This window comes from Marmota monax, unplaced genomic scaffold, assembly GCF_021218885.2.
Source record: "Marmota monax isolate L192 unplaced genomic scaffold, Marmota_monax_Labrador192_F-V1.1 WCK01_AAM20220418_F8-fsc00035, whole genome shotgun sequence".
Lineage (NCBI taxonomy): Eukaryota > Metazoa > Chordata > Mammalia > Rodentia > Sciuridae > Marmota > Marmota monax.
In genome coordinates, this window is record NW_026691961.1 from 9,397,974 (window position 1) to 9,413,247 (window position 15,274).

Genomic DNA, 15,274 nt, shown 5'->3' on the forward strand with positions numbered 1-15,274 from the left:
GGCGGCGCCGGGCAGTGCGCCCACGAAGGTTGATGCGGGGCGTGGAGTCGGGGCTGGGACCAGTGAGCTGGCGGCACAGCCTTGGGGCGGTCAGCGGCTTCCCAGGCATCCGAAGCCACGGCTCCCCCACAGGCGCGAAGTGGTACAGCCCTGAGGGGGGCGGGGACAGGATCATGTGACCAAGCTGCGGCCGCCATTTTGCTCTGCGGTGCTGGTATTTAGAGCGCAGCGGCTGAAGGGCCAGGTCGCCTTCGCTCGCCTCTGCGCCCGCTTGTCGGTCTGCTGTTTTCACCTCGCCGCGGCCCGCTGAGTTCGCCCCCCGCCCCGCCCCGCCCGCAGACATGTCCGAGACCAAGAACAGCCCCGAGTATGCTTCGTTCTTCGCGGTCATGGGCGCTTCGTCCGCCATGATCTTCAGCGGTGAGCCCCGCGGCAGGCGGGGTCGGGCGGGGGGCGCCGCGGGACTCCTGCCCGCAGCGCACGGGGGCCGGCGCGTGACTTCACTCTGACGCAGTCCGGGCTGTCTGGGGTGCCCGGCCTCACGCGACTGCGGGCTGGGGTCGGGTCCGAGGGCGGCGGGGGCCATGGGGTGTCTGGGGCGCAGGGTGTGCGTGCTTGTCTAGGTGCGAGTCTTGGGGGTCCCCGGATTCCGGCTGACGGCCCTACCAGCCAAGCTGCGGTGCGGGGGTGGGGCGGCGCTTTCGCCGCTGCCATCTTAGCCCCAGGAGGCGGGAGGGGGGCTGCGGTGGGGGCGCAGGGGGCGGCGCGCGGTCTTGCGACTGCTCCGCACCCCGCATTCAGCGGGCAGGTGTGACATCACACCTCGGGAGGCTCCGGTCTGTGGGCGGCGGCGGCGGCCCCGAGTGCGCCCGGGAGGGGAGTCCCTGGCCTCCTGGCCGGCGGGACACTCGGTCTCGCCTAGGTCCGCAGCCCTCGCTTCAAAGGCAGCCGGGGTCAGGTGGTCCGTATCCTGAGGCAGGTCCTTCCGGTTGGGGCTTGTCGCGGTTTCCCAATTACCCTGTCAGCTATGTAGGTTGGTTGGGAAAGCTGGAAAAGGAGTTGGTCCTGAGAGCCCACAGAGACGTAGGGGTGGGAGCATATGGAAATGGGGGCTTCTGGGAGACAGCGCTTGTGTGGACGCTTGCTGAGGGTCTGTGCTTTGACTTGGATGAGAAGGTGGCATGGGGTGCTAGCATTTACAGGATTGGGTCTTTGTTCCTTCGGAGGAATTCTCCAGTTTTGGTTCTTAAGAATGGAGGGATGAATGAATGACCTTCCTATTTCAGGGCCAGGAATCGGGAGGGGCTGCCCTGGTCATGGAGAAGGAATCCAGCAGAGTTCTTGATGGCACCCTGCTTTGAAGTTGGGCCTTGACATTACTAGGGGGTCAAATTTAGTGAAAACTTGCCCTTCTGGGAGACAGAAGCTTAGACCAAACCTGAGAATGTGGGGCCTAGGGAGATAAGTCATAGACAGCTACAGTGGACTGGTCTGGCCTGGTTTGCTCCTCCTCTGGTAGGTCTGGTTCTTGGCTAGAGTGGCCCGCCCTGCCCCACCCTACCTGGTGGACTGGGGAGGCTCCCAGTACATGTATGTGGAGGGTTTGAACTCTAAACAGTCTCTGCTGACTGTAAATACTTGTGGGGTGGGGACTTGGGGACCCTGCTGTCTTGGGGGCCTTCCCCTGCCTGGGCCTGTCTGCCAGTCACATGTTGTTGAGTGAGCCCTGCCCTTTCCATCCCCTTCCAGTAAGGGGTCATTTGTGGTGGGAGATGTGGTCTAGACATCTCCTTTGCCAGGATACGCCTGCTGTTCCCACACCTTTAGAGCTTCTCTGAGCTGCATGCCATGCATCTCCCTTAAGCTCTTTGTCCCCAGAATGCCTTCGGAGGTTCTACTACCTTCCACTGCAGCTCTCTGGCTATCACTCACTTGTTCAGCAAATCTTGCTTGAGCTCTGCCAGGTATTGGGGTGACATCAGTGAACAACCAAGATCTCTGCCTGAATGAAACTTGCCTTCCAGTTTTCAGGGTAACTTCTGGTGACTCTGAGTTTTCCCACTGACCTGTTTTTCTGTACCCAGTTCTCTCCCTCTCCATCAAGAACCTGCGTGTACTTTTCTACTGAGCAGTACCAGCAGGTGTCTGTACTTTATTGAGAACAGGGTATTGCTGGCTTAGGCCTTTCCTGCCTGACCCTGGCTCCTGGGGATTGGTACCTGCATACCTGTTGGCCCCTGTGAATTCTCTTCTGTGTCCTTAGCTCCATTCCTCCCCACATGGAGCTTAACACAGCCCAATGGTGGCTTGCCTCTTCCTTGGCCATTACCTTTTGAATTCATTTCTGCACTCTAAAATGTGTCTTTCTCCAAGGTTTGTCTTCATCTTCTCTGCTGCTTGGACAAGCCCCTCTGTCCTTCCATGGCCTTTGGTGTTGCTGTTGGATCAACATGAAGCTCTCTGCCAGTGTCTGGGTCTTGGCCTGCTTTGCACTTGACTTATTGATTGTTTAATATTTTTTTAGTTGTCAATGGACCTTTATTTTATTATTTATGTGTGGTGCTGAGAATCAAACCCAGTGCCTCACACATGCTAGTCAAGTACTCTACCACTGACCTACAACCCGAGCCCGACTCATTAGTTTTTAACCAAATGAGATCCATGCATATCTTTCAGGCCCCCCTCCCCCATTTCACATTCCAGCTTCTCCTTTTTTCTTGTGACAAACATCCTGTTGATTCTTTCTTCATCATGTCTTCCATGAAGCTGCTGGTTGCTCCTTTTCTGTATTTTCAGCGACTTCCTCCCTGGTTTGGTGTTTGTGTTCCAGGAACTGCCTCCTGACCCTGCTCTCTGCCCCACTGCGTCTGGCATTGTTGGCAGGCCTGCCTTTTAAAACTCCATCAGGCTTGGCTTCTTGGACCTGCTGCCACCCAGGCCTAGACAGGTTTTATTTTCTGTAGCTCTGACTTACAGTGGCTATCCCTTTTTCTCTCCCTTGTTCCTCTTGCCCTACCCTCTCCCCAGCCACATGACTTCCCTGCTGTTCTGGGGAAGGGCCCAGCTTACTTCCTGCCTCTTAAGAGTCTCAATACCTAGGGTGCTGAGTTCCCTGTGTTCAAACTCCTCCCCAGTGCCACATGTCAGCCTGTGCTCACTGTTTGTAACTTGTCCCCAGGGGTGTGAACCCTGGAGGTGCTCATCAGTTGCACATATGTGATGCAGCCTGACATGGGGCTGTGCCTGCAGAGGGAGCCTCCAGTGCCTCCCCGCCAAAAAAAAAAAAAAAAAAAAAAATACACTTTGACCAGAAAAGTTCCAGGAATGGCCTCTTGAAGATGGGCCCAGAGCCCTAGGCTAATGGTGTTACAAATCTTGGCCTGGTGGTATCTGGGCATCTCAGGATACCATTAGAGGAAGCAATATGGTCCATTGTATCCCTGCCCTAGCCTGCTCCCTCCAGTCTGCTCCTGTCATCTCCACATGTGCTATTATCCTTGCCCTCTGTCCCATCTTGTGATTTCCTATTCACTGTCACTGTTTCCTTCAGAACCTCCTGGTCTGTCATCTTTCCACCCCCTACCCCCACCTTGCTGTCCTGGAGGTGTTGCTGTGTTTGGGTCACTGTTCTGTCTCCTCATCTCTGAAAAGACAGAGCCCTTTGGAATTCAGCTCTTCTCAGTGCTGGAACAAGAGCAGGCTTTTTTTTTGGGGGGGGGGGCAGTGCTAAGAAATCAATAAAATGTTACAAAGGCTGGAATTGTCCTAGTTCCTTCTGCCTCTGACCTGTGTTGTCTCTGTGGTCAAGCCAGTCATTGCTCTCTTCAAAATGAATATAGTATGGGCACCCTGGGTAAAGACAGGACAAAGTATGCCATTGCCACTTGCTCCAGAGGAGACAGGCCACCCCTAGAGTCCAGCTCCCCTATTGCCATGTGGTGGGAGGCCTGAAGACCACAGGGAGGGCAGAACTTTCCTGAGTTCTCATGGTCAGGGTGGGTGATGACCCCAGATTCCTGACCTCTTTCCTGTGCCTCATCCTCTTCTTTGCTTGCCCTTTCTTTTCCCTGGTTATTTAGGGAGGGTCCTGTCTATCAAGGCCACAGGGCCTGCTGTGTGGCATGGGGTGCTGAAAGCTGCCCTTCCTGGCAAAGCACAGCCCCTCCCAGCCCCCAGTTTAGCTCTGACTTCCAGTTTAGGGGCTGGAGTAGTGGGAAGTTGGGTGGTGAGTCCAAAAGCTCTGGCCTGGAGGTAAAGACTTGCTTATGGTCAGCTACTTCTGACCCTGAGGTCACATCCATCAGTAGAAGCTTTAGCCTGCTAGTACTGGGGAGGGGACGTGTGTGTGCGCGCACGCGCGCACAGTATTATGAGCATTGAACCCTGGGCCCCACACATGGAGGGCAAGCATTCTACCACTCCACTCTACCACCCAGCCTAGACTGTGGTGGCTCTTCCAGGCTATTGTCCCTGGATATTAGCTAAGGACTGATTGGCTACCCTGGACCTGCATCTGGGCTACTGATCAGTGGGCCACTCATGATTTTCCAGACCTTTCTTGACTGGAAATACTGGGACTTAAGGTGGGACAAAGATGCCTAGAATCTCAAGCAAGGCTTTTGGGACCCTAGCTAGGTCTCCCTAAGGTAGCAGGCAGCAGGCTGAGGAGTGCTAGGGAACAGGGCTAGGTGTCACAGCAGATTAGGAACCCTAGCGCGCCACAAGGGCTATTGTAGGAGAGAGAGGTGGACTGTGGGCACTCAGCCAGAGAGGAAAGTGGGAAATGGTTCTAACTGTGGCTGTTGCTTCTGGAGGCCCTTCTGCCCCTCTGGTGCTTTTGGCTCCCCATGTGAGTGCTAACTTGGGGAGCCCTCAGCTGTGCTAAAGAGGCCTGCAGGTGGCTCCTGGCTCACCTCACCTCCCTCCTACAGCCCTGGGTGCCGCCTATGGCACGGCCAAGAGTGGCACCGGCATCGCAGCCATGTCAGTCATGAGGCCGGAGCTGATCATGAAGTCCATCATCCCAGTGGTCATGGCTGGGATCATCGCCATCTACGGCCTGGTGGTGGCAGTCCTCATCGCCAACTCCCTGAATGATGGTATTAGCCTCTACAGGTGAGTGTGGGGAGTGCCATGCCTGGTACTGTCTTGCCTTGGTAGGCAGGCTGCTAACGGCCCTGTATCTTTTCTCTCCTCCAGGAGTTTCCTCCAGCTTGGTGCAGGCTTGAGCGTGGGCCTGAGTGGCCTGGCAGCTGGCTTTGCCATTGGCATTGTGGGGGACGCCGGTGTTCGGGGCACTGCCCAGCAGCCCCGGCTGTTTGTGGGCATGATCCTGATCCTCATCTTCGCTGAGGTGCTTGGCCTCTACGGTCTCATCGTGGCCCTCATACTTTCCACAAAGTAGCCCCTCAAGCTCACCAGCCACAGAACACGATGTAAAGACCACCCCCCTCCTCATTCCAGAACGAACAGCCTGACACACATGCACGGGCAGCCACCCCCTCCTCCGTAGTTGGTCTTGTAAATGCGCAGTGTCCTAGTGCCCATTGTCTGTTGCCCCGCCTGGCCCCTTCCTCCCCGTGCTGTGGACATTGGGCCCACTCATCTCCCATCCAGGCCCCCGACCAGTGAGGATGCCAGCCTCCGGCCCCCCGCCCTAAAGTGCTCTGTGTATAAGGATGAATTAGAGTTGTCATTTTTCTCTTCACTGGATGTTTATTTATAAAAGATTTGACCTGTTCATGCGTCTGTGGAGCAACCCTTGTCTCCCAACTATATAGTACCCTTTAGGTAGAGTGTTGCCTTGTGGGGTCCCCCTTGCCGAGACTCCTTGGATGGAACCGCCCCTTGCGCCCGGTGCCCCGGTCGGGGGCAGAACGCCAGCCACCAGGCCTTGGCGCCCAGCTGTGTCCAATAAAGTTCTCGGATGTGATAGGCCTGTGTCCCAGCGCTTGTGTGGGCGGGGCGGGACGGGCTGGCGCCGCACGTCAATGCGTCGCGGGTCACGTGGGCCGGCGGGTCACGTGGGTGGGGCGATCATGTGGTGCCCGCCCCAGTCAGCTGAGGGTCACGTGGCGCGGGGGCCTGCCGGCTCCGAGTTGCCGCGGCTCACGATGCGCGGCGGGCAGGGCGCGACGCGGGCACCGGTGCTCCAGTTCACCAACTGCCGCATTCTGCGCGGTGGCGCACTGCTCAGGTGCGGGGGCCGGGCGGGGACAGCGCGGTGTGGGGCTGGGTTGGGCGACGGGACCGGTGGGCAATCTGAACGCCTGCCGCTGTGTGAGCAGGGAGGACCTGTGGGTGCGTGAGGGCCGCATCCTGGACCCGGAGAAGCTGTTCTTCGACGAGCGGCGCGTGGCCGACGAGCAGCGGGACTGCGGGGGCTACATCTTGGCGCCAGGCTTCATCGACGTGCAGATCAATGGTGCGGCCTGAGCCAGGGCCAGGGACGCAGGGGAGGAGCCCCGAGCACTCTGCGACCGCCTCTTTTTCTGGCCCTAGGTGGATTTGGTGTCGACTTCTCCAAGATCACAGAGAATGTGGGTTCAGGGGTTGCGCTGGTGGCCCAGAGGATTCTGTCCCACGGTGTCACCTCTTTCTGTCCCACCCTGGTCACTTCCCCACCAGAGATTTATCATAAGGTGAGGTCAGGCTCCAGGCTTCAAGCAAAAGGGGCGGGGGCGGTCTCTGGAAGCAATCATCCCCTTAACTTTTAAATCTCTTGCTGTTCTCTCTCCAAACACATCGTATGAATCTGAATCTGTTCTCCCTCCACTTGGGCCTGGGGTGGGGGTCCCCTGGCCTTTATTCATCAGCTGTCCTTCTTCCTTCTAACTGCCTCTGCAGTGCTCCCCACTTTTGCTGTTTCAGCGTCCTCATCTGCCACAGCCCCTCCCTACCCCCACTGCCGGCCTCCAATCCTCCTGGAGCAAGCAAGGTTGTTGGAGACACAACCATTGCCTGGGGTCAGACTCGTATTTCTTGACTGGTGTGTACCTCACTTGAACATGTCTTCCAGAAAGAGCTGCTCTCCCAGTGTTTCCAGCCTAATTTATCTTACATTTCCCACCCTTCTACTTTTCTTGCTGCTTAGAAGAAATTCCATTGTTCTTGTCCAATTTTCCTTGGAAGTTTTGTCCTCTGAGCTGTTTCTCCCTGAGTGTGTTGCTGTCCTTTCCAGAATGCTTTGAGAGTAGGTTGCATATGCATGCTTCTGTATCCTTTAATACTTAACTTAAAAACATGGGTATTCTCTTACACTACCATAACGTGGCTGGTAAATTTAGGAACTGAACACTTTTTTTTTTTAATATTTATTTTTTAATTTTCGGCAGACACAACATCTTTATTTGTATGTGGTGCTGAGGATCGAACCCAGGCCGCACGCATGGCAGGCGAGCGCGCTACTGCTTGAGCCACATCCCTAGCCCGAACTGAACACTTTTAACCATGGTTAATTGATCTTGTTCTTTCAGTTTTGTCATTTGCCCCATCTGACTTTTCCTGTACTACAGAATCCACTGCAGAAATGTATGACTGTCTGTGGGTCCCTTTCTGGGTGTGAGCAGGGAGCTGTGGGAGGTTGTGGGTGGGCTCTGAGTTTGGGCTTCCTGGGCCTTGGTCCTGGCCTCCTGTGTTTATTTAGCTATTGGGGATTGAACTCGGGGGCACTCTCACTGAACTGTACCCCCATCCTTTTTCAAATTTGTGAGACAGGGTTTCATTACGTTTTGGAGGCTGGCTTCCAACGTGTGATCCTCCTGCCTCAGTCTCCTGAGTCACTGGGATTACAGGTGTGCACCTGGTGGCCTTCTGACTCTTGTATCAGCCAAAATATTTGGAACAACCTTCTTTATTAACCTTAGTTTCCTCAATTGAAAATAATCTTCGTCTCTCAGGGTCTTTGGATGCTGTGCTTGGTGCATATGAAGCATTTGGTAAATGTTAATTAAGGATGTCTTCCTGGAAATTTTCCACAGCTCTGCAACCACACAAATATCAAAAACCAAACTCAATTGTCCTGCTGCAGTTAGGCATCTGGTTTCCCAGCTGCCTTCTTAGGCTCTGGTCCTTTCCAAGATAACAGGACTCAGCATATCTCTAACATTCCCTTTGTACCTGCCGAACCTGTTCTCTTTCCCCAGGCACATTCCTGTAGTTCCAGGTTTCCCCTCTTCTGCCCCCAAGCTCTACCTGGAAGGCCTTGCTCTCCTGCTTCTCAGTTGCTTCCTTGCCCTTGCGCCACCTGAAGGTCTTTCTGGCATGATGTAGACACTCTGCCCCAGAGGGAGGACTGGTGAAGAGTGCGTGTTTTCTTCTCATCACTCACTGGGCCCAGGTGTATTACAAACAAGACTCTTCCAAGACGAAAGCCTTGGGCCATCTGCCAATGTTGGAGATTGTGGAGGGTTTGGGATGTGTAAACTTAATACTAATATCATGGAAACCGGAGGACCTTTCCCTCAACAAGCACCCAACCTTCCTTCCGGGCCCCTTCACACTGGGTAGAAATGGATTGCCGCTTTGCCAGAAGTTAGCCAGGTCTTTTGTTGTTGAAGTCTGATCTGACACCAGCTGCTCCTTTCCTGGGCCTCCTTCAGCCCTGCCTTTTACTGTCCTTCCAGGCAGCAGATCTATTCACATTATTCTCAGTTTCAAGGGCTTATCTGCTGAGTCAAGGGAGAGTACCTCCTTGCCTTTGACCCCACTGTCCTTCACACTTGGGCCTTTCCAGTTGCTCCCTGCTTTCTTTCCCTCTAGCTTGGCTTGAACATGTCCTTTCTCTTTACTCCTCTCCTGCTTTCCTTCCAGACTTTAATCTAGCAAAACTCAGCCATTATCTTTTTTTTTTTTTTAATCTCTATTGAATTAAATGTATATCCACAGCTTGTTGGAACATCAGCAGCTCTTCGCCCCAACTTGTTCCCTCCCTAGGTGCCATCACTTTCAACTCAGCTGTTCTTTAGGAATTCACCTGCATACTAGAAAATATGCTAGTATTCCTATTCAGTTTTCTAGTTTGGGGCAATATTTCTTGCTTCCCACCAGAACAGATGAGGACTAGTTCTCTCTCATCTTTTTCTTTCTTTTTTTTTTTTTTTAAATACCTTTATTTTTCTTTATTTTTATGTGGTGCTGAGGATCGAGCCCAGGGTCTCGCACGGTCGAGGTGAGTGCTCTACTGCTGAGTCACAACCCAGCCCATCTTTCATCTTTTTCTATGTCTCATTCTCACTAAATAGTATTTTTTATTAGATCAGCCACATAACTCAGACATGGGGGCTGCTGTGTATAATTCCAAGGTTTGAGTTATTTTCTCTTTTCTAAACTCTGCTTTTCCTGGAGTTAACATACTTTTTTTTTTTTTTTTTTTAATAGCTAGTAACTCAAGTTCTGTCGTTTCCTGCTGACAGTTGTTACTCTTAGGCCATTTAAACACAGAATGGGCTCCATCAGTTTTGGCTTCCTGCTTTCCCCAGCACTTCCTGTTGTCTCACTAGGGCTGAGCAGTCCTGGTATCACCATTCCCCACCATCTGGGGAGTCTATCCACCTTTCTGCTGAGTCTTCCATGTCCCAGAGCCTCTTGTATTTTCATCTTGGTGGTTTACACTTTTCATTTTGGTGGAATACATCCTCCAGTAGCTTCTGAAGAAAAGGGTCATGGGACAATAAGTTTTTTGAAGCCTCAAAGGACTGAAAATATCTTTATTCTCTTGATCCATGGCCTAACTAGGCTGGAGTCTAGGTAAGAAGCAATTTTCCCCTAGGATTTTTTGTTTTGTTTTGTTATTGGTGGTGCTGGGGCTTGAACCTGAGGCCTCATTCATCTAGGCAAGTCCGCTACCGCTGAGCTACACCCTACCCTTAAAAAATTAAAAAAAAAAAAAATCTGAGACAGGGAATTAATTAAATTTGACTAATAAACTTCCTGGGCTGGTCTCAAACTTTGGATTCTCCTGCCTCAGCCTCCCAAGTAGCTGGGATCACAGGTGTGCACCACTGAGCCCACTTGGTTGTTTTGAATTATTTCCTTGGTGACTTTTTGCCTGTCCTATGTCATCATTTTATGGGAGTCTCACTGGTCCACAGTTGAGACTCATTCCCAGGAGGCCCATTCTCTGATTTTTTTCTCTTGTATTTTCTTATTGACTCCATTTTCTAGGTATTTCCTCAGCTTTTATCTTCCAGTTCTTCTCTTGGATTTCTTGCTTTGGTGCTCACATAATTTAAGCTTTGAAGAGCTTCTTCTGTCCCCCACCCCATGTTCCTTGTCTTAAATATTGTATTCTTGCTTCATGGACACATGACCTTTCATTGTCCAGAGGATGTCAACAGCTCTTTCCTGTGTCCCTTCTTGATGTGACAGTCCCTGGCTCAGTTCTACCGTTGGCTGCCCCTTGTTGTCTTAGGGTGCTCTGAGGGCTGTGGATACCCACAGGTCAGGGTCCCCGGGTCCTGCCTCAGGCTTGTCAGAATGCCAAGGAAGCCTCGTTCTGCTCAGAGGAAACAGGCCTGCCTGGTGACTTGGCGAAAGTCTTCAGGATGTAAACTTCTACTTTCTTACTGATCATTTCTCTGCTGCTCCTTGACCTACCCTTTCCCAGAGGCCCTCTCTCAGCCAGGGACACCTGGGGCAGGTATTCTAGGGACCCAGCTGCTCTCAAACAAGACTCCTTTGTCAGTGCCTGCCCCCAACCCATTTCTCGCAGCACCAGGCACTGAAGAGCCTGAGCCCGTGGTCCTTTCTTAGTCTGTGGCCCACCTATATCTGTCCAGGATCTGCTTGTCTAACTTTCAGAGTCTGACTGCCTTTCTCTCTCCCTCTCTCTTTTTTTTTTTTTGTTAAATATTTATTTTTTGGTGTAGATGGACACAACACAATGCATTTTATTTTTATGTGGTGCTGAGGATTGAACCCGGGTCCCACCCGTGCTAGGTGAGCGGCTCTACCACTGAGCCACAATCCCAGTCCCTCTCTCTTCCTCTTTAAGGTCTTTAAGGTTTGAGGTCTTTTTTTGGAGGTGGGAGTACTGGAAATTGAGCCTAGAGGAGCTCTAGCACTGAGCTATAACCCCAGCCCCCCCCCCTTTTTTTTTTAATTTTGAGACAGGATCTTTCTAAGTGGTGCTTAAGGTCCTGAGTTTGATCTCCAGCATCAGAAAAAATCAATCAACCTTCACTTTTGTTTGGGGCAGGGAGTTCTGGGGAGGGTGCAGTTATCACTTTTGTTCAGCAGGGAGTCCTGAGGGAGTTGCAAGCAGCCTGCCACCCTTGCCCAGGGACCCTTGCAGAGCTGCAGGCTATGGAAAGCCCTTGCCCACCTGGGAGAAACATGGCATGGGCTGGGTTGCCTGGCCTTTCAGCCCCTGAGATCAATCGTGAGCCTTGTCATTCCTCCCCAGTGCTGTGACCTTTCTGATCAAGTGTGGCCTGGGCTGTGAGTGCTGAGCCCTGACTCTACCTGCACTGAGCACTCTGGCCTTGCTGCTTGTACCTGCTCCTGCCTCCTGGCCTTGCTGCTCAGGAAGGTTATGGTCACTTTGTTGGGGCCTCTACTCCACTTACGTTCTAGCTGCTGCTGGATGGAGGCCACCCTGAGGGCCAGAGCAGGTTGGCGCCACCTTTGGTGCTCCTGCTCCTGTCCTCGTGGCATGGAAGCTCTGTTGCCTCGGTCCTCTGGGCAGGCTGTCTGGTGTCCCCCATTCGTAATTTCCTGCTCTTGACCATTGTGTGGGGCCTTTGGCCATCTTCTAGATCCTGGGAGGGATGGCCAGTGGGTCTGGGCTGGGCCAGGGCCCTGAACTCTACCTGAGATCTCTGGGTACAGGGCTATGGGGGGGCAGGGCTTTAACAGCTGGTTCCCCCCAGGTCCTTCCTCAGATCCCCGTGAAGAGTGGTGGTCCCCATGGGGCAGGGGTCCTCGGTGAGTGGCTGATCCCCTCGTGCCCCCACCCTGGGAGACCCCTACCCACCAGGTGCCCAGATGGGGAGGGAGGGAGGGTGTGCAGGCACAAGGGGTTGATGTGGGCTGTAGGACGGGGGTGCCTGCTGGAGTCACCCTCATTTCCTCCCTCTAGGGGTACACCTAGAGGGCCCGTTCATCAGCCAGGAGAAGCGGGGTGCACACCCTGAGGCCCACCTCCGTTCTTTTGAGGCCCATGCCTTCCATGATGTGCTGGCCACCTATGGTCCCCTGGACAACGTTCGCATTGTGACACTGGCCCCTGAGCTGGGCCGCAGCCACGAAGTGATCCAGGCACTGACAGCCCAGGGCATCTGCGTTTCCCTAGGTGAGGGGCCGTCAGTAGGGGTGGGGTCTGCAGCTGGAGTAGAGTCTGAACTCAGGTCCCCTATGCAGGGCACTCTGTGGCTGACCTACAGGCTGCAGAGGAAGCAGTACAGAGTGGGGCCACCTTCATTACCCACCTCTTCAATGCCATGTTGCCTGTGAGTGCTGCCCTGGCTCCTGGAGGGGTGGGCTTTTGGCAGCCTTTGTCCTCACTCAGCCAGCTCCTCCTGTCCTGCCCAGTTCCACCACCGTGATCCTGGCATTGTGGGGCTCCTGACCAGTGACCGCCTGCCCCCTGGGCGCTGCATCTTCTACGGAATGATTGCCGATGGCATACACACCAATCCTGCAGCTCTACGCATTGCCTACCGGGCCCATCCCCACGGTGAGCCTCCATGGAGGAGGGACAGTAGAAGTTAGTTGTTCAGCTTGCCCACCAGGCCCATCCCCAGGGTGAGTCTCCAGGGAGGAGGGGCATTGAAATCAGTTGTCCTGGTCCTGAAGCACTTCTCCTCTAGGGCTGGTGCTAGTCACTGATGCTGTCCCTGCCCTGGGCCTGGGCAATGGCCGTCATACACTGGGACAGCAGGATGTGGAAGTGGATGGGTTGACGGCCTATGTGGCAGGTGAGTGACTCCCATGCTCACAGGAAAGCAGCCCCTCAGCCTCTTGGGGGGGGTGTGGAATTTGGGTATCCCCTGCTTGCCTTCTGGGCTCCCAGGCCCACAGTTCCCCTGGCCTCTCTGCTCTCAAGGCACCAAGACGCTGTGTGGCAGCATAGCACCAATGGATGTCTGCGTCCGGCATTTTCTGCAGGCCACAGGTTAGTGGGCCAGTGTGTCTCTGTGTCTAGGAACAGAGGCCACCTCTGGGATGAACTGGGGCGGGGTAGGATTATGGGAATCCTGTTTCAACAATCTTCACCTGCCCATGTTGGGGTGGTGGTTTCCAGGGGATGGACTGGACACTGGAATGTGGCCAAGACCCTGCAGAGAGCTCATAAGCATGGTAGCATGGCTGCGTGGTAGCAACAGGTTGATGGGCAATGAAACCACAGACCCTGGGAGGGGCAGGGCCCCTTATCCTACTTGCAGAAGGACCAAGGCTCCAGCCCTATGGGATGGGGGGCTTCTCAGGGACAGCACAGATGGTCAGGTGGGATGGGGTGGGGCAGGATTGGTACTGCGGGCCCCTGGGATAGGTTGTGCGGTGCCCTTGCACAGCAGCAGATGAGGAGAGGCTAGATGCCATTCTGGAGGCAGTAGGTATCACAGTCCATTGTACTGTTTAAATCAGATGGGCTGAGGACAAGGGACAGCAAGGGGACAGCCTAGGAGGCAGGACATGGCTGTGTCCTAACCCCAGGACTGATCAGAGTGGTGAAGTGAATATGGTCATTTGACCTCTTGGTTAGGAGAGCAGAGAGCAGAGCCCTGGGTTCCTGCTAGGCTGGTGACATAGTGAGCCCTGGTATTACTTCTTTGCATTTGGGGGCTCTCCCCAGGATTCAGGAGAAAGTGGAGGGTCCTGTGGGCATGTGGGACCAGAGAGTGCTTTGTTAGGGAGAAGAGAAACCCTGCAGGCAGGGATGGTGCCTGGGCTGAGGAAGAGAGGAGCAAGTACTATCCCCTAGAGCTGGGGTAGGGACTGGCTGTTAACATGTTGCAGAGTCTTGGGCTGTCCCCCCTTGTTTCCAGGCCCTAAAACGGGAGCTTGGAACTGTGAGTAGGGGAGGGGCTGTGGGACCTTACCATGATGTGTTCCAAACAGGCTGCAGTGTGGAGGCAGCCCTGGAGGCTGCATCCCTGCATCCTGCCCAGCTGCTGGGGCTGGAGAAGAGCAAGGGGAGTCTGGACTTTGGTGCTGATGCAGGTGAGGCTCCATATAGGAGAGGCCCAGTAAAGGGCTGGGTCAGGGCCCAGGTGAGTGAGTGAGTCTTCCCGGTTTCTGACTCCCTGGTGGCATTGCCTGCCATAGTTTCTCTCTGGCTCTCTATTCCCCTTGGCCAGGCTTTCTGGCATCCAAGATAAGGCCAGACCAGGGCTGCAGGGAGTAGTCCCTTGTCCCTGACTGTGAGGAGTTGGACTCTTGGTTCTAGAACCTATGCCAGTCTGTGATGGTCAGGACATCCTGCATGAGTCATGTCCCTGGGCCTCAGCTTCCCCACTGGGTTCAATTGTGGGGGGAATGACTCCATATGGGGGGTTGGGGTGGTCCCATCCCATCCCTTCTTACCCTGTGGCTCTGCCCCAGACTTTGTGGTGCTCGACGACAACCTCCGTGTCCAGGCCACCTACATCTCTGGTGAGCTGGTGTGGCAAGCAGAGGAAGCCAGGCTATAACCAAGGACCTCAGCAGGAGAGGATGCCCAGCCCCAGATGGACACTGACATGGCGGACAGTTGAGGGAGCTGGTCTCCAGAGAGCAAGTTGGGACCCCTCCTCCAGGTTGGCCCTTCCAGAGCCTCAAGTGGCCCTGGAGGCAGTGGCTCGGATAAATGTGTGGCCAGCGAGACTTGCCTTGTCTCTGGGTGTTGATTGTTTTTGAAGCAGGGCTGCTGTCTTGGGGCCTCATTGAAGGTGTTTGTGTCTTGGGGCAGAAATGGTTGGATTCCTTGTGGGCCCCCTATTAAGCTGGACCTGTCTGAGGTCTATAAATCCACAGGAAGTGAGCAGGGAGTCCTTCAGTGTGGTGGGTGGAATGGAATCATGGCCATGGTTGGAAGACCACAGGAAGGAGTTGGGGACAGTGATGGTGGGTGGTTTTTAATGTTTAGTCACATCCCCTGAGCTGGGTAGGCAGAGGGGAGACCCAAGGCCCAGTTCTGGACCTGGGCACAGTTCCAGGCCCTCTGTTGAGACCTTCATGAGGGTGTCCACACTGGTCTTGGAACCCCAGGTCACCCAGCACTGAGTGCAGGAGGTAGTACCCAAGGGTCCCAATCCAGACTAGGACCCCCAGCTAGCTGTTTATCCCTGGCCTG

At 54.2% G+C, this 15,274-nt stretch overlaps 2 protein-coding genes across 2 annotated transcripts; both read left to right on the top strand.

Moving 5' to 3' along the window:
• Nucleotides 1–186: 186 nt before the first annotated feature.
• Atp6v0c (ATPase H+ transporting V0 subunit c) lies at nt 187–5,932 on the top strand. Its single transcript, XM_046443110.2, has 3 exons — nt 187–420; nt 4,932–5,115; nt 5,200–5,932. Exons 1-3 carry the CDS (start codon nt 342–344, stop codon nt 5,402–5,404), a joined length of 468 nt encoding a protein of 155 aa, XP_046299066.1. The 5' UTR covers nt 187–341; the 3' UTR covers nt 5,405–5,932.
• A 126-nt stretch (nt 5,933–6,058) lies between these two features.
• On the top strand, nt 6,059–14,805 carry Amdhd2 (amidohydrolase domain containing 2). The gene is made up of 11 exons (XM_046443125.2): nt 6,059–6,196; nt 6,288–6,424; nt 6,502–6,641; nt 11,871–11,925; nt 12,080–12,292; nt 12,361–12,449; nt 12,532–12,676; nt 12,810–12,917; nt 13,046–13,114; nt 14,062–14,163; nt 14,545–14,805. Exons 1-11 carry the CDS (start codon nt 6,114–6,116, stop codon nt 14,631–14,633), a joined length of 1,230 nt encoding a protein of 409 aa, XP_046299081.1. The 5' UTR covers nt 6,059–6,113; the 3' UTR covers nt 14,634–14,805.
• The last annotated feature ends 469 nt before the right edge of the window (nt 14,806–15,274 follow it).